This window comes from Vespula vulgaris, chromosome 20, assembly GCF_905475345.1.
Source record: "Vespula vulgaris chromosome 20, iyVesVulg1.1, whole genome shotgun sequence".
NCBI classification, from domain to species: Eukaryota; Metazoa; Arthropoda; class Insecta; order Hymenoptera; family Vespidae; genus Vespula; species Vespula vulgaris.
The window spans coordinates 452,716-477,735 of record NC_066605.1 but is presented as its reverse complement, the minus strand read 5'-3'; the positions used below and the strand labels follow the sequence as shown (position 1 = coordinate 477,735).

The 25,020-nt window shown below is 36.9% G+C and overlaps 2 protein-coding genes and 2 long non-coding RNA genes across 20 annotated transcripts; 3 read left to right on the top strand and 1 right to left on the bottom strand.

The window, feature by feature from the left end:
• The first annotated feature begins 222 nt into the window (after positions 1–222).
• On the top strand, positions 223–19,776 carry LOC127071122 (plexin domain-containing protein 2). The gene is made up of 8 exons (XM_051010048.1): positions 223–1,007; positions 15,004–15,587; positions 15,757–16,161; positions 16,245–16,437; positions 16,540–16,749; positions 17,098–17,496; positions 17,624–17,760; positions 17,968–19,776. Exons 1-8 carry the CDS (start codon positions 866–868, stop codon positions 18,034–18,036), a joined length of 2,139 nt encoding a protein of 712 aa, XP_050866005.1. The 5' UTR covers positions 223–865; the 3' UTR covers positions 18,037–19,776.
• LOC127071127 (uncharacterized) lies at positions 3,688–15,009 on the bottom strand. 7 transcript variants are annotated; one of them, XR_007784846.1, is made up of 8 exons: positions 14,676–15,009; positions 14,061–14,577; positions 13,486–13,906; positions 13,197–13,420; positions 11,262–12,015; positions 10,722–11,011; positions 5,750–10,642; positions 3,688–5,410 (listed from the first exon to the last, which is right to left on the bottom strand). It is a non-coding gene; the product is annotated as an uncharacterized LOC127071127 (long non-coding RNA). The 7 variants fall into 7 exon arrangements; XR_007784847.1 differs by lacking the exon at positions 10,722–11,011 and having other exon boundaries at positions 5,750–5,920; positions 6,017–10,642; XR_007784848.1 differs by lacking the exon at positions 10,722–11,011 and having other exon boundaries at positions 5,750–5,920; positions 6,059–10,642.
• Positions 19,777–19,915: 139 nt separating the features above from the next.
• LOC127071125 (39S ribosomal protein L47, mitochondrial) lies at positions 19,916–21,477 on the top strand. Its single transcript, XM_051010053.1, has 5 exons — positions 19,916–20,308; positions 20,408–20,575; positions 20,643–20,857; positions 20,932–21,091; positions 21,171–21,477. The coding sequence occupies exons 1-5, from the start codon at positions 20,187–20,189 to the stop codon at positions 21,307–21,309; spliced, it is 804 nt and encodes a 267-aa protein (XP_050866010.1). The 5' UTR covers positions 19,916–20,186; the 3' UTR covers positions 21,310–21,477.
• Positions 21,478–22,525: 1,048 nt separating this feature from the next.
• LOC127071155 (uncharacterized) lies at positions 22,526–24,829 on the top strand. Of its 11 annotated transcripts, none has more exons than XR_007784909.1 (4): positions 22,526–22,671; positions 22,979–23,093; positions 23,190–24,148; positions 24,456–24,829. It is a non-coding gene; the product is annotated as an uncharacterized LOC127071155 (long non-coding RNA). The 11 variants fall into 11 exon arrangements; XR_007784911.1 differs by having other exon boundaries at positions 22,979–23,304; positions 23,401–24,148; XR_007784910.1 differs by having other exon boundaries at positions 22,979–23,515; positions 23,612–24,148.
• The last annotated feature ends 191 nt before the right edge of the window (positions 24,830–25,020 follow it).

Sequence of the window (25,020 nt, the reverse complement as noted above, 5' to 3'; positions counted from 1 at the left end):
CGAGCTTCTGTTTTACCAACCGAATCCTGTTTTACCTACGAAACTCTTTTTATCCGCGCTCGCGGCGAGTTACCTTCAGTCGATAAATTTCTTTAAAATAACAAGAGAACAAAATGGAAGGGGTAAAGAGATAAAGAGAGAGACGAGAGAATAAGGGTAAGAAACGACAAGAGAAGAGAGGAAAAGAGGAGGGAAAAGAGAGGGCTCCCTCGCGAAGGAGCGAGCGTTCGTTCGACCGGCAGTGAGAGCCGACATGCCGTTCCCGCCGCAGGCACTCGTTGTCGTTGTTCGTCCGGTACCGGTTTGAGAGCGTCGAGACAAAGTTCCTCCGAGTTCCTTCTTCCCCTTTCAGCGCCTTTCCTCGCGCATTTGTGCCTTCTTTCGCGTACAAGTGCCGTATCGTGCACGCGTTCGCTTCCGACAATTGAACTTTACAAAAAAAAAGGAGACGTCGTCGCGTCGTTATCGCGCCCTGAAACTTGGGATAATATAGGATCGAATTCGTACCACGAGGGGATTAAGAAATAAGGAAAAAGGAGAGCTACGTTTCCGGGAAATAAAGAGAAAAAGAAGAAGTTGGAGAGGAGAGTCGTGCGCCTTTTCTTCTCCTTTTGCAACATCAAAAAATCACAAGACTTCTTCTTCCCTCGATCTCTCTCTCTCTCTCTCTCTCCTCCCACTCCAACACCTCCTCCGTAGCATCCGCTCTCTCCTTCTCTCTTCTTCTCTTCCTCCTGCTCCCTCCTTTCTTCCTAAGCGTTCTTCGTCGAAGGCGCGAGGTAGACGGCACCGTGCGCTACGTAGACCGCGCACAGGGGATTTCTAAATTCCTTGGGCGCGGGAGAGTTTTAGCGAGGTTGTAAATATGGCGTGTGAACGGTGGTGCTCGGAACGTGGCGACTACGAGGCGACCGGTTCTTCTTCTCCCTCACAATGGCCTTACGTATTGCTGTTCCTCGTCGTTCTACTCTGCTGTGGATCGTCGTCTCTGGCGATTGGCCAGTTTGGTGAGTCTCTAACTTCCATCTTCCTATCCGCAAGGATAAGAGGACACGAGACGGTTTTCTTTCGGGATGCCAACGCGTTAAGATCCTTTGAGAGTTGGAATAAAAGAGTGTCTGTGGTGTGTGTGTGTGTGTGTGTGTGTGTGAGAGAGAGAGAGAGAGAGCGTGCAAGTGAGCGAGCTAGCGAGCGAGCGGACGGGCGCACACGAAAGAGAGACAGAGACAGATAGATAGACAGACAGAGAGAGAAAGAGAGAGAGAACGAACGAATGAGACGGAGAGAAAGGAGTTGGAGAGAGGCGAGCAACGCAAGGAAGAAGGTTGTCCGCTACGAGCAGCGTTGAAGAAAGAGAAAGATAGGAATACAGTTGCGAGGTCGGGGGAGAAGGATAGCGAGTTTGCTGACGCGACGAAGACGAAGAGAACGAAAAAGAAAGAAAGAAAGAAAGAAAGAAAGAAAGAGATATGTGTGTGTGTGTGTATATATATATATATCATATATATATATATCTTTCTACACGTACACACACATAGAGGGGGAACGGGAAAAGTTAGCCCGTTGAACGAGCAAGAAACGCCTCTTCCTACGCGAGCTACTACGCAATTCCATCGAGTCCCCGACTCCTTCTCGTTCGAGAGCTCTCCTAGCTTCGAGAGAATATAGATTCACCTTAGTTTCTATCGTTCTAACGCGCGCGAGTTTTGAAAATCGTAACGTGTATAATATCGTAATACGATACCTTATTCAATGATGAATTCTTGAAACTTGCTCGAGTTTTCGAAATTCGCGCCGTAAAACATTCGAACGTCGTCTTCGCACGTCCTTATAGAATTCGTTTGTTTCAACAGTTTTCTCGCTTCTCGTCGTTCACACCAGCGATGAATCTTGCAGATTTTTCTTCGAGTATTCCTTTTTCGTGTGAAAATGCATGGAATTCATTTTTTTTCCCTCGAGAACTGCCTTGTAATGGTTATTCTATCCACCGACCGGTAACGCGTGCACGTACGAATACTTTTGACCGTTAACGATTTTTTTCGCATACATCGATCGCGTCTGATTGGTCGAGATCGCAGAAACCTATGAATTCTAATTGGTCGACTGTGACGACCAGATCCAACGTTCATTGGCTATTTATTACGTATCTGCAATATTGAATTATATATTCATTAATAACGATTGGTTGATCGAACTCTGTCGAAAATAATGGAAGACGAAAAGAACGAAAAGATACGTTGAAATGTAAGCTTTTAACGATTCCTAAAATCGTTGCTTTCTCTAGGTTACGTTTCAACAAAGAAATGACGCATAAGAGAAATAAGATTTGTCTGCAAGAGGTTACTATCTCGAGAATGTAAGCGGCTCGTTTAAGATCATAAAATGATACGCACACATACACACATCGTTGCGTACGGCACGACGACGTGAATTACGCAAGGGCGACCCTAACGTTTGATAATTTTGTCCTGTTATTTTCTGAGATTTTCTTAAATACCTTCTAACGTACGAACGATCGAACGCCAACCGATAACTTCGATTTGGTACGACGCACAAAAGTCTTCGTATCTCGATGATTTATATCGAATTTCTTCAACGCGAACAAATATTATTATAAGATCAACTTCGTAACTACGCACGAATATCTTTATCTCTCTCTTTCTCTTATTTTCCTCTCCTTGTCCTTCTCTAACCACCTGTTCCACGAACAACCGTATATAATTCCTTCGATGCAGTCGTTAGTTGTATAAGTTACGTACTTACGATGCTCGCGCTAATATAACGGGTGACTAATTTCGATATATAAACGATTACATCTCGCATTCTTGATGAAATTCTAATCTGATCTGATTTATCACGATATAAGAAGAGTTTAACGTTAGACGATTCGTTTCTATATTAAATATATTTTACGATTATTAATAAAAAATAAATAAGTAAATAAATCAAAAAGAAAGTCGCCGCGACTGCACGCAGAGAACGGCGACCATTTTGAAAAGAAACACAATGGCGGGATATTCGAAATTCGAAAACGAGTATTAACGCGTTCTTTACGATTGTACGATGAACCATTAAATCGATAAAACTTTTTCTTTAACGTCCATAGTATAGTGGCTCGAGTATAGATTGATGTTTGCGAATCTGTTTTTATCTGACCGTATTTTATGTCGTTGTGAACCTTTTCCAATATACTTTGTCCTCGTTCTTTTTCTTTTCTTTTTTTTCTATCGCTAACCAATGTTATATGTACCATATGTACACTTGTACATTGCGAAGCAGACGAGAAATCATAGTAGCCATCGACTTCTTTTTCTTGCAAACGCGTTGTCCAAATGCTAAATTATTCAAACGATACCTGACTTTACATTTCTCTTACGTTATGCGAATGTAGCTTACTTTTTTTCTTTTCTTTTTTACATGAATACGTTTCTTTTTTTTTTGTAAAACAAAATACATATAATTTTATATCTTCGAAAATTCTCGACGTTATCACGTGCAATTGGACGAACGATAATTTACAATATATAGAGAAAAATTAGAAATCATAGAAATGGTTAAAGAGGAGAGAAAATTTTGACGAAACTTGGACCCGGCGTTATTTCCCTTTTTTCTCTCGTTTTTTACACCATTCCTGTGAACGTTCTTGTTCACATGTGGTGTAGGGATATCGCCAAGGGTTCTTCCAACTTCTTCTTCTTGACTACGATCTTCGAAATGGTGAGAGAAGCGTCGAGTTCGAGTGCTTTTTCTGCCGTCAACGCGATCATTATGATTCGAGACTGTTAGAGAGCTTCCAAGTGAGCGAGTGAAAGAGTTCAACGAGTGGCCACTCGTCAACCTACGTTCCAAACGTTTTGCGTACGTTTCTAATACTTATGTGTATACACGCCTATACGTTTGTATGTTACATGCTACGTATCCAGATTATCAGTGCGAAGTTAAAATTAAAATTAAACTCGCTCGATTTAAAGGAAAATTCTTTTTTCGACGAATTTCTAAAATAATCACAAAATTTACGAACTGTACACGTTGATGTTCTTGGAAGTGTTTCAAGATCTACATTTCTCGAAAAATAATTTCACTTCTTTCTTTATATAACTACTCGCTTTTATGTTTCCCTCGGAGAAAAAAAAAAAAAAAGAAAAAGAAAAAAAGAAGATAACTAAACGCAATACGTTTGATTCGACGACACGTATCTTTTGTTTTATCTGCATGTACACATGTGTGGTGTACAAATACGTATGTACAAATTATTAGTTACATTGTTCCGAAAGAAGCAAATTATTGGCCATATCGTCGAGTTAAAAATAATTACAGACGTTTCGATCGTTTTCAGTTATTTAATGCGATATATTATGCGACTACGTCATCGAAAAAAAAAATTAAAAAAAAGGAAAGATAAAAAACCTAGTTGCATGGTCCGCAAAAATGATTGTATAATGTATGTAATAAATCTATATTGTTACAGATAAAGGGTTAACCCTTTCGTAGATACAAACGTTCACCCGATATCTTTTTATCTCAATGTAAATCGTAAACACGACACACACCTTCAAGTTTTACTCGCGTGTCTGGCTTCTGCTTCATGCGTAAACGTCTACCGTCCTGTGTAATCTATAGCTATTGTATTACGTGCTTACATATATACTCTACACCTGTTACATTCATACGCATATATACGCATATCCATTGTATAGATATATAAAAATCGCTCGAAGGCTTTCAATTTTCTTAGATAAAAGTACAGTTCGAAATTATAGTTATAACGCAATTAAATAATGTTACATTCTTCTTTTAAATAAATTCTTCCGATCAACGCTTCATTTTTATAATAAGCCAAATGTTTAATCTACGCATGTCGACTTAGAAATAAACTGTTAAGTTTCTAATACTCTTAAGAAACGTTTAGATGAGCTTCTGTTCTTAAAATAACGCATGTATCTATATCATTATATATACGCATACGTATATACCATATGCACACTAGTAGTAGTGCATGTGGAACATAAAACGAAAGACACAAAAAGACGAAACTAAAACGGGGCCAGCCAGTATAGTAGACGTATGCGACAAAGACGAGCGAGACGAATTTTGAAGAGGAAAAGGGTGCAGCTCAGCGAAGATAACGAACACCCACGTGGCACCCTTTTATACGGTCATTAAGCTTGCCTAATGCGAACGGAACGGTTTACGAACGATTATACTCGATTGCTTCTCGTGTCTCTTCTGCGTCTCGCAAGCTAATACGCGTTAACGTTTGTATACATGCCACGCTTCTTCGTAAATGAACGGTGAATTTCTTCCAATGACGATACTGTTTACTCTAATTTGTAAACAAAGATTTCTTCTTATCGTTTCTACCAAGGACACGTATACGTCGACTATTTCCTAGTACTATCGCTTATAGAATCTGAAAGTAACAAAACATTTGTTTATTTACTACGCACATTCGATTAAATTTACAATAAATATGTATAATATATGAAATCATTGAATTTTCATATTTGACGAATCGAATGAGGAAACATAAGCTTTGGTCGAAGCGCGAAAATGCAATGAGTTCAATGAACTCGAGCTTCTCTTGCTGCATGCTAGTAAGCATGCATGTAAAGCGTTGTAAAAATATACGTCGGACTTATCTATGCGTGTGTATATATATATATATATATATATATATATATATATATGTAAAACACATGTATTTATATATATATACACACACGCATATGCATGTTTAAAATGTACTCACACGTGCGTAGGTGTAACGGAGGAGGCCAGGCAAATGCTTAGAATAGTCTCTGCGTAGAGAGAGGGTTTCACACCGGAAGCTCGTCGACCAATAATACAAGCCCTTCCGTTTCTATTTTTTACGATTAGCTGCAAGTTTCTTTTTTTTCTTCTTTTGTCTTTCTTTTTTAACCTGTCGATGATAATTTTCATATGCTAATGTCAGAATTATCATGACAATTTATATTCCTTGAATAATCTTATGTGGATGATTCAAATATCTTATTACAATGATGACGTGATGATTAATCGAACACGAGAAAGATTTTACTTATGGTTATTATCAAGTCTTTTCAAGACGTCTGGAGAAACATTCTTAGATAGTTCTTTGTACAGTATCTGGAAAGAGAAAGAGAGGAAAAATAAAAAATGGAAATTATCTCTCATCACGAGTAGGTCAATATCGTGGTTAAGTGCAATATAACTACGACGAATGATCGATCGAATTTCATCCAATAATGTTTATAATCGTTCTGCTAGAAACGAAGAAAAAACATTTGGTTATCATCGTTGTAATCATCGCTTTCTTCGATAGAGGAATTTGTTTACGAAAATTACCGAGATTTAGATCTTTTTTTTTTTTTCTCATGAAATTGATACTTGAATTTTATATTTCAATATTAGTAAAGATATCTATATTATATATATATAACATATTATATATTGTATATACATAATATTAATATTGTACATACATTGAAAATTTTTTCCCTTTCGAATCGTACATATATCGAACAATAAAATACTACGTATTCAACACAACGAACAATACAAAGTATTCATAATAATCGACGAATGGCAATGAAATTTAATAACTGATTATGCAAAAAAAAAGAAACGTTTACAGTTTTTGTAACAAACTTTTTAAAAAATATTCGTTTGTATAAAATAGATGTGTAATACGTCCTTGCATTTGCGCAAGTATCCTCGACAATCGTACACATTACGTAAAGAATATAATCGCTTAGTAAGTCATGCTCACTTGAAGCAACAAAGACGACTTTATTTCGTAAAATAAATTTGCTTTCTGTATCAGTTATCTCAAATGTTTACAAAGACAAAAACTGTTAATATATTTAACGAGTAAAAAATTCAATTCGAAGTTCGAATTAAATATTAACAATTGAATACATAAAATACTGACTGATCTATATTATAATTATATATATATATATTACTTTTTTTAGCGAAGCAACGTCAGTTAAATAAATTTCATTGATAAGTAAAATTCTATTAACATGACCTCTAAATTAATCAAGGAATTTTATCTATATACTGTTATAAAATTTAATACCAATTCAAGAAGTTTCACTGAAAATGATAAGATTACGTTAGATATATGCAGATTTCTTGAAATCAAATATCCTTCCTGAAAGTTCTAATCGAGATAGTAATACGACGTTGTATCAATTAATATCCTACAATTAGACTCGTCAGAGTTTTTTCCCGTTCTAATTCTTAAAATTAAAAACGTATTAAAGGGGATTAACAACGAAAACGGAGACGTATTCTTAAGATATTCGTTCGACATAAAAATATTCCATATTTGGATCCGCTTCATAAATTAACAAGTTAATAATCACTTTTCCCTGATTTAATCTTTTTTGAAAATTACTCGAGTTATCTCTCTCTTTCTCTCTCCCTTTCTTTTTGTTTTTTTTTTTCGTATCTACACGGTTTCGTGCTCGCGTTATTATACTGTTCACTGGCCTGAAAATCCTTGTGGCGTATCGACGAGCTCAGGACACCGTCACCGATCGTGCCTTTTGAAGAATACTTTCGAGAGACTAACCGAATCCCCCTTCTGTAGGTTCGACCTATGTTTTGTATATCGTTCACGCGTTTAAACTAATTAATTATCTCGCTACTTTCGCATTACTTTCAAAACCATGACAAAAATTCTAACGTGCTAATTCGGTCGAATATTATTATATGCCTGCACGCACGTACACATACATACGTTTAATATAAACCGGAGAGTATCGTGTGTACTTAGGAATCACCTTGACGACTTTGTTGATTAATTAAAAAGGACAACGAGTATAAACAATGAGGAGAATTATACGTTTTAACATTTAAATATCACTTCTATATCTTTTTCTTGTCCAAATGTAATTTCATTTTCCTACTTGAAAGATTAATAAAATAATATCGGAACGAATTGATATGCAAGTCATCGGTTACATAGAAATCGGATAAAGAAAAAGAAATAAAATAAAGAAAATAATAAGTTTCTTCTTCCTCTTCTTCTACTCGAGCGAACAGTCGTCCTTAGTACTGTAAATCGGAGCGATTTCTCCAGGGGTCATACCAAAGCGGTATCGCGGAAGGGAAAGCGGACATAACGTTACTTCCCTTTGCCGTTAGTATTTCGACAGTGTATATGCATTAAACATTTACATCGCAAAATCTAAAGATATAATTATGGCAAAATGATGTACTATTAAATTAATGTTACATGTTTGTTAGATCAAAAAAAGAACAATGTTTCGAATGACTAAACGAAAAGAAAAAAGAAAAGAAAGATTTTAGTTCGATTTTATTAAAGTATCCTATCGAGTAAGCTCGAAAGATCATTGAGCTTAGTTTAAAGAGCGAAAATGATTATTATGAAGGGTGTACTTGTCGGTTTCCCCCCTTGAACGAGAACGCAATTGTACTTCATCGTCGCATTGTCGTTTAAATGGCTCTTCGTATGCACAGGAGCGATCGTGTTCGTCAACGTCAACGTATTGCAACGCGTTCGTCGTGCCTTTTATAACAAAATGAACGTGAGACACGTGCGTTTCGTTCTAATAATAGCCTACGTATATACATATGTGTTAACAGACAAAGGGATAGACAAGGATTTACACGAGTTTTGTCTCAAAAAGAAAAAAAAAAAAAGCGACTACGTTTCGCGTTCTATCGATCGTTCAATCGTCATAAACGGAATCGTTTCTAACAGATTCTTCAAACTTGCGAGACTTTTTAAACGGATATCTCTTAAATAGAAAAAATAAAAGAATATACAGGTTTTATATACGTATATACTGGTTACACGCAATCCTTCGTTTCGTCTCTTTTACTTGGTCGAGGCTTATGCGAGAACTGAACACGTAGAAGAGAGATTACATATCTTTTTTCGACGTCGCTTATTTCTTCTTTCTTGTTTTTTCCTCTCTCCATCTTCTCTCCTACCATTTTCCATGATCAGGCTTGGCGCCAGACGTAAGATTCTTGAGTGGCTCGTGTGACGAACGCTACAGGACTGAGCCCCTCGAGCTATGTACATAACCTTTTACCGTCCTTCTCTGTCTCTCTCTCTCTCTTTCTTTCTTTCTCTATTTACGTTTCAATGTTTTGAAATACACAATGATAGAATAATTAGAAATACTGTTTAGAAAATAAACAAATCGTCTTGCGAAAATTCATCGTTTGAATCGATCGATAGAAATCATCGTTTGTACTGACCAATCAGAGTTCTGATTCTTGTTTGTTCTGACGTAATAATTATCCTTGTAGTATAAAAGAAATATTAGAATTACGTATCTCGAAAGAACAAATTTCAAGGAAACCTCTTACTTCTTTTCTTAGATTTGTTTCTTACAGCGTTGAGAGAGATACATAGCAATTATCTGTCATTTAAAGTCGTGAATTACAACTCTTCGCGACATCTGGCAATATAAACGAAATTCCACGAAACGGGTCGAGCGAGCTCGTGACGTGTCACTTGCTAAGGACACTTAATCTTATACTAGAAAATGCTGGAAAAAGAAAACTGATCACCGACCGATACATTTATATATACGTACGTACATACGTACACACGTGCATGTGTTCGTTGTGTGTACTTGATATATGATTTGGAAAAGTTGTTGGAAACACCGGTGAAAGATACGTAGTTAGGATAACGCATATGTTTTTGTCGAATATTGTTATAGAAAAAGAAAAGAAAACGGTATATTGATTTCGACTATATAAATTTTCGACTTTTTTCCCGTCATTAAAAAGTACTAACAGTATCCTGATTCTAGATCGATGGTAGATAAACCTCGCCTTTCGTAGAGAGAATAAAGAACAAAGGTAACGATAAGAAGAGAAAGAGAGAGAAAGAGAGAGAGAGAGAGAGAGAGATCATGAAATATCGGAGTGACGTTTACGATCGGAACTGGCTGCATCGTTTCGACTTCGGTCGGTCCCACGATCCGTTGTTATCTCTAATTGTGTAATGGTACTTCGGAGAATGTAAGAGAATCGGGTCAGAATGTATGTACGACGTTACTTTCCGGCGCAGGGACTTAATTATTCTCGCAATAATTATGCGAAGCTATTGCACCAACGCGTTCAATTTCTTTTATTTCAAACCATCATCTATCTATATAGTTAATCGTTCTACAAAAGTGCCAATCGCTGCATTTCGATTATTTGAATTTCACATAGAAATTGGAAAAAAGAATTGACGACGTTGAAGGTGCAATACCTTTGTTCTTGTTAATATTTTTATCGTAGAAGAAATAAACTTGTCTATATAAATGTGTAGACACGCACATACACGTATATATACATATACTTTCTTCTCTTGAATTCAGACGATAATGTACAAATTCTTGAATGAACTTCAACGAACAGGATGCGTCTCGGCTTGTGCTTCCGGATGCGATAGAGAAGTTTATGCAATATCTACGTCCTCTTGGTATCTTACTCGTTTAACCAACGACATAGTATGCCATAATGACTTTAATGTTGCCACGTTAACCGAGGCAAATAAGCTTTCCTTTCCTTTTCCGCTTGATTCTTTCGAGAGACTTTCCAACTTGATCGAGTCAAATCGATGATCGGAACTAACGAGATTTTCTACACCTTTCAAACGAATCTATAAAGAAGAATTTACATGTATTATTTATCAAGCAAATTACGTATAAAGAAGAAATAGTTAACAATTTGATAAAAACCAAACGTGTTTCCTCGTTTCCTTCTTTCTAGAATCACCACGGTGAAAGATTTTTGTTTATAGAAAGCGCAAAGGAAAGTCGAACCAAGCTGAACCGTGTGACAAGCCCTAAGAACGGGTTCTCCCCGATGCTATTTTTACGGGGTGTCGCGTATGATACGGGACAATCGTGAGTCACGTTTTAAAAACTGGTTCCGTGCTTCGTTGCAGTTACCCGCATTCTTATACCTGCGAGGAGACACCCGACCCATGCGATTTATGCGCGTCGTGCCCTATGTCTCTTATTGCCTTCTGATTAGAAAATAAGACAAAAATCGTTCACGATTCTCTTACCTATGTACACAGAGCTTTATATCCTAATTAGATCAAAATTCAAGCTAAAGTATCTTTTCTTTTTTCTTTTCCTTTCTTATAATTTCTACATAAACTATTTCAGTTCGAAAATAAAATGAGAGTAGTATAATTATTTTTCTGAATATCTATTCATGTGCGAAGGATCCAACAAAAGAGAAGATGTAAGAAGTCTTCTTGATGAAGTTACCTGCGAGAGAGACGATACTTTCCAAGGTCGTCCAACGATCAACTCTGGTCAAACTCGATCGGTCGATTACCCAACGGCGCCTACTCCTCCTACTTTACTTCCCCCTCATCACCTCCTTCTCTATACACTTATGGAATTTTTATTTCGTTTCTTCGGCGACGACCTACGCTCATCTCCACTTCGTTCAGGATCTCGAGAAACCTTGAAGTGGACACGACTTGTAAATTCCATACGATACTATCTTCTTCTTCTTATCTTATCTTCTCTTAACTTCATTATTTCGCTCACTCTCTCTCTCTCTCTCTCTCTCTCTCTCTTTCTTCCTTATGATTATTAGTAACGAAATGCATTACTCGAATATCGTTACCTGTTAATAAAAAGGAAAAGACTGTTAGTTCATCAATAATTTTGGGATGTTGAATGGGACACCCTGTACATCTCATCAATATACACTGATACAATGCATATACAGATGCATCCCAGACGCATTCAATGGTCAACGACGTTTTCAATTCGCAGACGAAGCAAAAGGGTCGCTGGACTCCGAAGAATCGATTCTTTATGCCGTCAACGTTTCTCTCCCAGACACGGGGAAGAATCTTTCGTGCGAATCACGAACTCTGTCTTTCCTTCTATTTTCTTATTCTTTTTCTTGGAATAACAAGATCCTTAGAGATTTTACAATGATTACAAGGTATGGAGATGTTCATGTCATTCTATTTTTGTTGTTGTAGTTATGTATTTCCTCGTGAATCTGATAAAGAAGAAAATTAAAGCAGATTTTAATCTCAACGTCATATATAAATAAAAAAATATTATATAACATAACACAAATAATCTTGTTGAATTTTGCGCGTTGGAAAAGATGCAAAATGGCGGGGTACGTGTCTTAGGTAGAAAGAGATAACGCCGTATCTCGCGTGTGCGTGCTAATTATGATTTGCTTTGCCACGCGATCAAAGATAATGCGAGGAAGTTGAAAAATGCGAACGTTGAGAGAGTCGCTCGGTGGAAAGGCCGAATAAGAAATAAGTGAAAAGAGAAGAGAAAAAAAATGAGGAGAGTTTCAGACGGAAATGGATATTTCAAATTGGACGACGATAAGCGTCGTTCAATTTTTCTTCGAAAAAGATTAATTAACGAACGATACCATCAAACGATTTTGAAAATTAATCGAAAATTCACGATTTTGTATTTGTGTAAAATTTAACAACGAATGATATTCTATGAACGATTCTTTTAGTAGATTCCTTTCCTCGATTCGTTCGACTATCTATAGAAGATATCTTCCTTCATTATTTTTAATCATCCTTTTTTTCCATTTGCTAATGATAGTTTCTAATCTTTCCTTCACTCGATTTACGATTAAAGACACGTTTAATACGTCTTTTATTACTGGAAAAACTAACGACCAGAATTCGATTATATGCTTTCGTCAAGTTTTTCCAATTATATTTAATGGAATATATCATTAAGATCACTTTCATGTGATTTAGCATAAATGTTCAAACGTAAAAAGATTGTAAATCGATTGTGGATTATACATAGTTTGTGTTTATTCTAAGCGTATTCTAATACTAATTATGCGAGTAACATTGACATTGCCACACCAATTCCGGTTAGATAGTGCTACATGGAGAATAGAAAAGAAAGAGAGAGAGAAGATACGTAGGTGTATCCACAACAGTAAAAAGTTTTCATGACGATGTAGTAATACATATGTCATAGCTAAAACAAGAAACATTTTTTATATCAATGAGTAACAACGAATAGTTATTTAATATCAAATTGCTACGCGATAAAATTATTTTTTATTTACAATGTTCGTAAGCAATCGCTATATGTTACACTTTAATTACACTTTTCACTGATGAAGTTGCAATAAAAAATATTCTCTTCTCTCTCATTTCAAAATTATGATTGAACTATACTCACCGATGTATGTTTAAAGTCGTGCATAAATTAATCCAAAGGACACTCTCGCCAATGAAACTTCCTTAAAAGTATATAGAACGAGGTCGTTGCGAATACCGAATATGTGAAAAGAAGGTATTCCCCGAGGACGTTCATTTTCTGCTTACTTCTTTCTTTAACATTCTTTTTATCTTTTCCGGAAAAAACAGAACAAGATACGATTCGTTTCAGTTCTGTCACTTAGTCTGCATAGTTTGTTTTTATATAATTATATCTTGTAATTAACGATATGATGCAAAAAGGAACCTACCTTATCGTTCGAGTTACTCCAAGGTAAAACGAAGCGCGGCATTTTTTAAATCGTTCATTTCCTTGCCAAGCTATCGTTATTCGTTATTAATTCATTATTCCAATTGTAGATCAAAACGGTTAATAGCGCAATCGTATACGTAACAATAAAGATCGTGTCGTTGTCCGAATGATTTGGAATAATTTACCAAATGGAATGTTCATAATCGCGAGAATGATTTCCAGTACTCGTCCTTGACAAGTATCGACTAATCTTCGTATTTGCAAGGGAAATATCGTTGAGGTATGTAATTTCCATTAGCACCGAGACAAAGACGTTGCAGACATCTTCTCTCTTTCTCTCTCTCTCGTTCTCGATAGCTCAAGGTCAGGTATACGTGTCAAAATTCCTTCTCATTCTTATTCTATCTTCCTGTTAGAACCTAAAGAGAGTAGAAAACATTACAGTTAGTCTATGAAAAATAAAACCAAAAAGGTTGGTCAATTCGTGAAAAGAAATCTCCGAAACTATATAAAAATAAGTTCTTAAATATTATTCAACAAATTTGTCTCTAGTATTAATAGTCATTGGATTACCATATTGTGTGTAATATTTAAAATAATATGTTGCACATAAAACATTGACGTGTTAACGTCATCACATTCAGAACGATTCTCTATTACTTCCTTCGACTATTAACGGTCAACAAGTTAAATCGTGAATCACGCTGAGAAAATTATTATAGTTGCCGATAGAAGCGCGTGCGCACGTCATGGGTTTTCACTTATACGCCGTGCACATTCCTCGATGTGCTCGCTAACGAATTCTCTTCTCTTCTATGTAGAAAAAAAATCCGGAAAAGAATGTTTCTTCTTGCTTGCGATCCAACGTTCGCGTATTTTTATCTTAAAACAAGATGTTGACGGTTGTAAGATATACGTAATGATGACAAAAAAGACATGGCTTCGTATATTTTATTCCCGACGTCAGCTACTATCATGGTGATCCGTTGCAACGCCAATCATTGCCTTATCCGGTCGATCGTTTGCCCTGCTTACTAGCTCGTTGCATGCCGATATATTATACATGAAGTTACTTAAAAAAATTAATAATCTGTAATATTATTAAAACATTACGAAATTCAATTATTATAAATAACAAATTAAGCGCACTAGATTTCATGTTAAAAATCAACTGAATTCAATACGTACCAAGTGCGAGGATGCAAATTCGACATAAACAAGCACGTATGCGACTATTCGACGTGATTCATCGACGAAGAATAAATTGCCCTTACTCGTTAACTCGTCCTCAGCATACGAATTAATAACATCGAATTGGACGTGCTGGTATAGGCACGCGAACGGAATACGAATTGAAAGTTAGCCCTGTCTAATCCATCAATTAGATCTCGTCGACCTGATTCCAACTCTATATTTTCTACGCTATATTATCTTTACTTCGATGACTGATTTTCTTACATTTCAATCGTCAACATTTATATCTATACTTCATTCGATTGTTGTTAATCTTTTACAGATCACGAATACTATAGCTATTCTGGAATCATGTCAAACGCGAGATCATCAGTCGACTATAGTCCGCTATATTTATCCTTCGTTCCTAAAGAAGAACTACTGGTTAGAGAACGCCGAATGACTAACGATAAAGACACGATAAACTCCGATAGGGAGCCCCAGGTTGAACAGACCGGCGACAAGAAGCAACAGCAGCAGCAGCAGCAGCAACAACAACAGCAGCAACAACAACAACAACCGATACTCCCACAACAACAGCAACAGCAGCAGCAGCAGCAGCAGAAGCAGCAACAGCAAGGGTTGGAGCAAACTTCTATAAATCATCAAATAATTCAACAACAATCATCGACGCTTCAGCAAAACTTAAAACAACAACAGGAACAACAGCAGCAGCAACAACAACAAAAACCTGTAAATGCTACATCCAACTCACAATCGGACGATGTTTCTTATTCGACGATTAGTGGAGCATCAGAAACGCACGACGCAGCATCCAGCACTATACCAAGCATGGAGGCTTCTACGCAAAAGTCTGAAGCAACGTCGAAGAAGAACTCTGTCCTTGTGTCTCAACCGATGAATCCGGTACGTTTAGAATAGTCTCCAATATATATATATATGTACATATATCTCAGATCTGCCACCTCAAAAAAATAATATTCTTAGTTTTGTGTTACAAGGAATTACATCTGTTTTACTAGTGTCAGTTACTAAACTCTACGAGTCTGTTAATCTTGTATAATCGCTTTTGAAGGTAACTGGAAGTGTATCGCAGCAACCCACGATGTCGGGTGACACTGCCGAGGAACAGGAACTAAATGAAAGTGCTTCCGGAGGTTACGTTACCGAAGCAGTCAACAACCAAAGTAAAAAGAGCGAGGTTTCAGAGCCTACCACTGGGAAGGACAATGGCAATGAGAAGGAGCAATCCGATACTGAAATAGGCGGTATATCCATCACCAAGTTCTCCGACATGAATTCGTTTAATAAATCGCTCGCGCAGAACAACATCACAAAGACCGAGATGGATACGCATCAGTATTACAACAGCACGTTCATCGTCAATGAGTCAGTTGCAAAGGGTTATTGGGTTGACATGGACAATCATCCTGATCTTCGTGTTAATCATTTGCTTAGCAAAAGTCACCGTCGTGCAGCAGTAAGAAAATAGTCTTTTCTCTTTCTAAAACATAGTAATTAATGTTAACAAATAATACTTATACGCATTTCATTTTTGTTTAGACCGTCAAATTGAAATTCGACTTTCCATTTTACGGTCACAAGGTCCGTAACATCACCATCGCAACGGGTGGGTTTTTATATACGGGAGAGTACGTACATAGTTGGCTGGCCGCCACTCAATACATTGCACCACTTATGGCCAATTTCGACACGAGACTTTCCAACGAGAGTTTTGTTAAGTACGCCGATAATGGTGAGCGATTCAATCATCAATAATAATAAAATATATTTATGTTCTCGTACCGATCTTCCCTATCATTTTTATATATTAATCGAACATTTGTCATGTCTCTAGGTACGTCATTTACGGTCGAATGGGAAAAGGTTTACCTACAGGAGAAGCGGACCGACGGTTCATTCACTTTCCAGGTAACTCTGCATCAGAACGGTGACATCGTCTTCGTGTATTCCGTTATTCCTTTCATAGTAGAACAAATAGAAGATACTACGCATCCTGTCAAAGTTGGGCTCAGCGATGCCTACATCATGGACAGGACGGTGTTCTGTAAGTATCATTTTCGTTCTTTTCTTCTTTTCTCTTCTCGCAAACAAAAGCTTTCGTTCTTTCCTCGGCTGCTCTAGACATGTCGCAGACTAACTCGAGCACACAGTCTCAACCTCCACCTGGTCTCGTTTAATTTTAACCTGACGCATAAAGGCTGGCCGTTCGCCAGTTCTAAAAACGTCATATGAGATTATTGGAACATAGTCCGACCTCTTCTCTCGTTCCTTTTGTTATTCTTCCTTATCCCCTTCGTTCGGAAATTCTACAAAGCGAATAAAGAATGTTTTTAACCAATGATCGTAACCCGAATTTAAAATATAACTTATTATTTATCGTTTCTTTTCGCAGTTGTTCGTCGAAAAACGATCTACGAGTATCATCGCGTCAATTTCAATAGACAAGACATCAAGAATTGGACCGTCATTTATCTGCGTGCGTTACCTACTTGTTTGGAAATGGATAATTGCACGGATTGCTTAACAAAGTTAACAGAGTTTGACTGCAAATGGTGTTCCGAATTGAATCAGTGTAGTACTGGCACATTTAGATCACGGCAGGACTGGCTGTTGAAAGGTTGTGACATCAGACATATTAAGGAAGTGGACAAATGTCCGCCATCTACGACGATTTACAAGGAACAGGAAGAAGGGCACGATCACGATGGACACGTTCATACGGAGGAAGATGCGAACTTGAGTAAATCCGTAGTGAAGAAGAAAAGTCCTGGAAGCAGTCCACTGGAACATCGTGAGTTTAGAAACGATTAGAACTTGTTAATTGCGAGTATAAATTAGTCATAATTTCTCTTCAGTCATATAGATGAGATCTCGATTATCGAGTTAAAAGAACTGTATAACGAGAACGTCTTTTGCAGCTCGAGACAATATGAACATGAGCGTGTCGGGTATAATCGGAATCCTCCTCGTCGTCACTTTAATCGCTGGTCTAGGAGGATGGGTTGCGTATGCATATCGTAATCCTCACAGTGCATCCGGACAGATGTTAATCAGGGTATGTAGTTTAGATTATGGCAAAGAAATTGATTGATAATTAATTGAAAGGTCTCTGATATCCTACAGTTTTAAATCGACCGTTATTTATAATTTACAAAGAGTGAGATAATAGTTGTCGCATCGTTTTTTTAATCGTGACACCGTCGATAAACGCGGAAAAAGATTACTCAATCGAAGCTAACTCATGTACCTCCTTGTCTTTCAGTATCGTCCAAGTCAGTGGAGCTGGCGAAGAGGCGAAGCACGTTACACTGCGGCAACAATCCATATGTGATCGCACGTGGGCGAGATATGAGAAAGTCAACAAGAGTCGAGGAATACAGAACTGTCAGAAACTTCCTACTACATGTATACTGTAAACACGAGCCACGGCGAAAGTTCATACACAAGCTAAACGTTTGCCCAGACGATGACAAACGTGTCCTTTCTGCAAAATTTTCAATAACACCACGTCAGATACATTTTATCCATTGGCCGATACGTTCAAATTGGTTTTATCGTATCATTCGTAAACAAACGATGTAGTCTTGAGGAAGAACAACGCTGAAGGTCTTATCGTTCCTACAAGAGACATCAATGAATGAAATACTACGAATTACTTATAAACAAACCAAGGATCAATAAACTCTCGAAGGTCGAGTGAGACACTCGCATCCGTTGGACTAACGAACGATGATCCGGAGGACGATATGCATTTTGTTTATTACATTGGCAAGTTCTAAATAACGCCTTTCGAGATATCTTCTCTGCGGTCAAATGAACTACGATGTAAGCCGAACATATATCATAAAAGTCAAACGTCTTGCGAATTACATCGTCGCGTACATTTTAAAACCGATGCGTTTCTATTATCGCGTAGGACCTTTAACAAAAGCGTTTGATGTACTTGTTAACCCTTACGGTCAAATGTAAGAATCGAAGAGGACGAATAGAAGGACGGGTAACTTAGCCCGAGTGTCCGGCGTTTATGTGATTTTAGCAGCATGTGGTATATCTTGTTATTGTTTAAGAATTCGTTTTTTTTTTTATCGTTAGATCAATTACAATAATATTGTTTTTAAGTATGTGATTTTCTTAGTCTGAGAAAAAAGTCAAATCGAAGACCACTCTCAAACGATCCGTTTTTCATGTAGTAATGTTGAAACTACAGTCTTATTGATCGAGAGACGATGTAAAGAAGTAAATCATTTGATCGTTTACTTTTTAATCCGTATTTTCTGCATGGCATTCGCCTTGGTACATTCCAAAATCTTTGAAGAATACGATAAAGACGAGATGCAACAGCTTATTCTTCGATTGTAGTTTCTTCATTTCTCTAGGAATATACATACTTGATATACGCACATAGTATATGCGTATGTATAGATAAGAATATATTTTCGAAGTTTTATATAAACGAGAGCACCTTCCCTTTTAAACGATCACGAAAATATGAAAATGACAAAAAAAAGAAGATAATAATAAGAAGAAAAAAAAAAGAAAAAATTTATATCTATATCTGATAATATTATTAGGTCACGTTTGTATATATATATATATAATAGTTTTTTAAAGCAATATATAATTTTTATCTAATTTTAAGCCAATTCACTGTCGAAAGGTGCCTTTTATCGATTTTTCTGACCAATTTATCGACGAGGATAATAATCTCCATAATATTTTCTTAAGTATATTTGAACGCAAGAACGCATTATGTATTTTAAATATATGAATGTTTATAATTGTAGAAAGGAATGCCCAATTTGATCACGAATATAGGTATTCGTTCTGTTCGTGACTAAATACGATCTTTATGCGAATATAATCAATTAGAGATCTTTTCTATGGCCACATTTTATTACAAAATAAAACGAAAGTTGTATCTCTGGATCGCATTACGAACTAACACCTTGGATGTTAATCAATCGCGCACGAAGAAAATAGCAATTTATAAAAGAATCCTTATTAGTTTTCTTACATTATTGTACGATTTAACTCATAGTTTGTGATAATAAATATTATAATTATTACGATATTTAATTTTATCAGATATTCTGCCGCCTTTTTTGCATGAAATCGTTCATGAAATTTCAAATTAAGATAAACGTGCATTGCAATATGTATGTACGAACAACTGTTTAAACACCTATGTGCAATTATTCAACGTATACGCATTCTTTTATATAAATTATTAATATTATTCGTAAAATGTACGAAATATTAAACAAAAAATAGAGAAATAAATGAGAAATTACTCACCTACCATGATCGCGTTTACTTCAGAAAAATGAGAATAACATCGTGATTGGCTGAAACAACGCGTCATCAGAAACGACTCGTGATTCGTACTTCGTACCATCCTACAGTAACGCCACCAGCTGTCTAAATGATTAACTAAATCAATGCGGACTAATGTCTTCCCATTAGTTTAGAATTTAAAGAAAAATGGCATCTTTAACGAAGGCTGTACAAATTTCAAGATCGGTGAACAATGTGACGAAACTTATTACGAATTTATCATTATCCAGCAATACTAATTTAGTTTCTAACGCTAAGTTCATTCGAAGGTTTATGTATAATCGATAATACTTTATTCGTTTAATTACAATTCTAATTATAATGTCCAGAATAAGCTTTTCTAATTGTTATACTTTTTAACTATATAGATTACCTTTACAACCATGTGCACTTTTGCATGCTTCATCAACGAAATATGATTTAATGGAATTCTTTGATGATACGATTAATTGGGGGAAAGATGAAGTAAAAGTTGGACGTTCATGGAAGATGGATGAATTAAGATTAAAAAGTAACGAAGATCTTCACAAGTTATGGTAAATTTATTCCTTTGATTATTAATTTTAGGTAACTATGTTCTAAATGTAATTCAAGAAATTACAGGTTTGTGTTATTAAAGGAGCGTAATATGCTCTTAACGATGGAAGAAGCATGTAAAAGAAAATATAAGATTTTTCCAAATCCTGAACGCATAGATAAAGTTGAAATGAGTATGTCAAATTTAGAATCTGTAGTTCGTGAAAGAAATAAAGCTTATCATTTACTTGAAACTGGAGAAACAGGAGAACGTCCAGGGAAATTGATACATAATGCACTTGGTATGTTATTTTAAAAGTTTCCTTTGTACTTACATCAGATTGAAAGCAATTTTGCAATATTTTCCTTTTTGTAGGTTACAGATTTTATTATCGAATGCGTGAATATTCTATACCACAATTTATGAACAATAAATGGTATAAAACACATTTCTTTGGATATCAGGGTTATGCAGTACGCAAATTTCTACGATTGTATAGAGAAAAATTATGGAATATTAAGCGCAGAACAAGAAAGTACGTCTATTATATTTATTATATGATTTGTTATATTTATTATATGATTGTTTTACTAATTATTTTTTTATTCATTTAGCCGCGATTTTCAGCAAGCTTTAGTCTTGCTCAAGAGATTTCCAAATATGGATATTAATGCATTGAAAGAGAAATATCCATCTATAGATATAGAAAAAGCAAAACGTTATAAAAAAGCACAAGGACATTTTGTATCTTAATGCAATAATCGTTTCATAAAAATGTAACCTATAATAACTTAATGAATTGTAGATAAAACAACTGTACTGTATATTAAGAAAAGTATTTATCATCTGTTAAATCAATAACACTTTTGTAGATTTAGGAATTTAATAAACCTTACTCCTTACGTGTTAAATATAAAATAATTTTACCTTAACATTCCAATACTGAGTCGTTGCCTTCGTCCAATACAATGTTCACTGTCGATAGAAACGAATGTTTTGATTTGGATATAGTCAAGTAAACATCGAAGCACTCTTTCACCCGCGAAAACAAATAAATCTTATTAGTTTCCTGCGTAAACAGAGATATGTTAAACGCGTAAATTTAAATAGAGTAAACAATTATTTATATGATCGAAAACATGAGCGGTCTATAAAAAATTAATATATAATCGTATTTAAAATTAATATTTAATAGCAAGAATTATTCAAACATTTCATAGCACGAGACACGCGAAAAATATTAAACAGAATGAAATTAATATTAAAATAGAGTAATAATGTATGATAGTTGTACAGTTATGTCAATAAAAACAAACTTTTAATCGACTATTACGGCGACCGAATAATTCTACTTTGCTTTCCGACGAGTAAGCACAGAAGCACACTCTTTCGAAAGGTAAGCGGTATAAAATTAATATATTTGCTAATTTTAGATTTATTTAAACGATATAATAATACGTGAAGTTAAATAAATTAATAATTAAATAAAAATGAATATGCTTAAATATTACACTGCACGGAACACGGATTAAATATAAAATAATTTCAATTTATTTTCTCTTCGATTAAAAATTTAAAGAGGCGGTTCTGGTCATAATTAACGACGCCAAATACAAACTTCCGATCGACTGGGATAGTTACAGAATCAATTCTCCATGGCATTTCGAGGAGAGTACATTAAAGTTGCCTCAGAGAATGCATTTTTGCAAGTAATAATGAAGAGTTAATGCCAGTAAAAAATTTTATCGCTGATTCATTCAATATTCTATACGATTTGTTTCGTTGTAGAATTACATGGTGTAGTGGGGATACTCTCCCACTCGTGAAGAGACATAAGGGGACCAACTTTGACAGTGGGTCCAGTCTCGCCATGAATTTCCACCACTCAAATCTCAATCCTCGCGGTACGCACGCTTCGCGAGTAATAGAGAAGAGTTAAAATAAGCGCATTAATCGATCACTCATTCATTCAATAATCTATGCGATTTCTAACTTTGTAGAATGAAACGGAGTGGTGGGGATACTGTGCCACTTGGGGGAAATATAAGGCCGCCGCCTTTGACAGTGGGTCCAGTCATGCCACGAATTTCCACCACTCAAATCTCAATCCTCGCGGTACGCACGCCCCGCGAGTAATAGAGAAGAGTAAAAATAAGCACAACAATCGATCACTCATTCATTCAATAATCTATGCGATTTCTAACTTTGTAGAATGAAACGGAGTGGTGGGGATACTGTGCCACTTGGGGGAAATATAAGGCCGCCGCCTTTGACAGTGGGTCCAGTCATGCCACGAATTTCCACCAATCAAATCTCAATCCTCGCGGTACGCACGCCCCGCGAGTAATAGAGAAAAGTAAAAATAAGCACAACAATCGATCACTCATTCTTTCAATGATCTATGCGATTTCTAACTTTGTAGAATGAAACGGAGTGGTGGGGATACTGTGCCACTTGGGGGAAATATAAGGCCGCCGCCTTTGACAGTGGGTCCAGTCATGCCACGAATTTCCACCACTCAAATCTCAATCCTCGCGGTACGCACGCCCCGCGAGTAATAGAGAAGAGTAAAAATAAGCACAACAATCGATCACTCATTCATTCAATAATCTATGCGATTTCTAACTTTGTAGAATGAAACGGAGTGGTGGGGATACTGTGCCACTTGGGGGAAATATAAGGCCGCCGCCTTTGACAGTGGGTCCAGTCATGCCACGAATTTCCACCACTCAAATCTCAATCCTCGCGGTACGCACGCCCCGCGAGTAATAGAGAAGAGTAAAAATAAGCACAACAATCGATCACTCATTCATTCAATAATCTATGCGATTTCTAACTTTGTAGAATGAAACGGAGTGGTGGGGATACTGTGCCACTTGGGGGAAATATAAGGCCGCCGCCTTTGACAGTGGGTCCAGTCATGCCACGAATTTCCACCACTCAAATCTCAATCCTCGCGGTACGCACGCCCCGCGAGTAATAGAGAAGAGTAAAAATAAGCACAACAATCGATCACTCATTCATTCAATAATCTATGCGATTTCTAACTTTGTAGAATGAAACGGAGTGGTGGGGATACTGTGCCACTTGGGGGAAATATAAGGCCGCCGCCTTTGACAGTGGGTCCAGTCATGCCACGAATTTCCACCACTCAAATCTCAATCCTCGCGGTACGCACGCCCCGCGAGTAATAGAGAAGAGTAAAAATAAGCACAACAATCGATCACTCATTCATTCAATAATCTATGCGATTTCTAACTTTGTAGAATGAAACGGAGTGGTGGGGATACTGTGCCACTTGGGGGAAATATAAGGCCGCCGCCTTTGACAGTGGGTCCAGTCATGCCACGAATTTCCACCACTCAAATCTCAATCCTCGCGGTACGCACGCCCCGCGAGTAATAGAGAAGAGTAAAAATAAGCACAACAATCGATCACTCATTCATTCAATAATCTATGCGATTTCTAACTTTGTAGAATGAAACGGAGTGGTGGGGATACTGTGCCACTTGGGGGAAATATAAGGCCGCCGCCTTTGACAGTGGGTCCAGTCATGCCACGAATTTCCACCACTCAAATCTCAATCCTCGCGGTACGCACGCCACGCGAGTAATAGAGAAGAGTAAAAATAAGCACAACAATCGATCACTCATTCATTCAATAATCTATGCGATTTCTAACTTTGTAGAATGAAACGGAGTGGTGGGGATACTGTGCCACTTGGGGGAAATATAAGGCCGCCGCCTTTGACAGTGGGTCCAGTCATGCCACGAATTTCCACCAATCAAATCTCAATCCTCGCGGTACGCACGCCCCGCGAGTAATAGAGAAAAGTAAAAATAAGCACAACAATCGATCACTCATTCTTTCAATGATCTATGCGATTTCTAACTTTGTAGAATGAAACGGAGTGGTGGGGATACTGTGCCACTTGGGGGAAATATAAGGCCGCCGCCTTTGACAGTGGGTCCAGTCATGCCACGAATTTCCACCACTCAAATCTCAATCCTCGCGGTACGCACGCCCCGCGAGTAATAGAGAAGAGTAAAAATAAGCACAACAATCGATCACTCATTCATTCAATAATCTATGCGATTTCTAACTTTGTAGAATGAAACGGAGTGGTGGGGATACTGTGCCACTTGGGGGAAATATAAGGCCGCCGCCTTTGACAGTGGGTCCAGTCATGCCACGAATTTCCACCACTCAAATCTCAATCCTCGCGGTACGCACGCCCCGCGAGTAATAGAGAAGAGTAAAAATAAGCACAACAATCGATCACTCATTCATTCAATAATCTATACGATTTGTTTTGTTTTAGAACTACATCTTGAAATATTAATCTACGGATGGCAGCATATTACAAGGTTCTATTTTACGTTTCGGGTGGGACCCTTGGGAGGGGCCCAAGGGTGTGGGCCTGCGGGCGGGTTACTATCTCCATAATTTTTACTTTTGTAACCC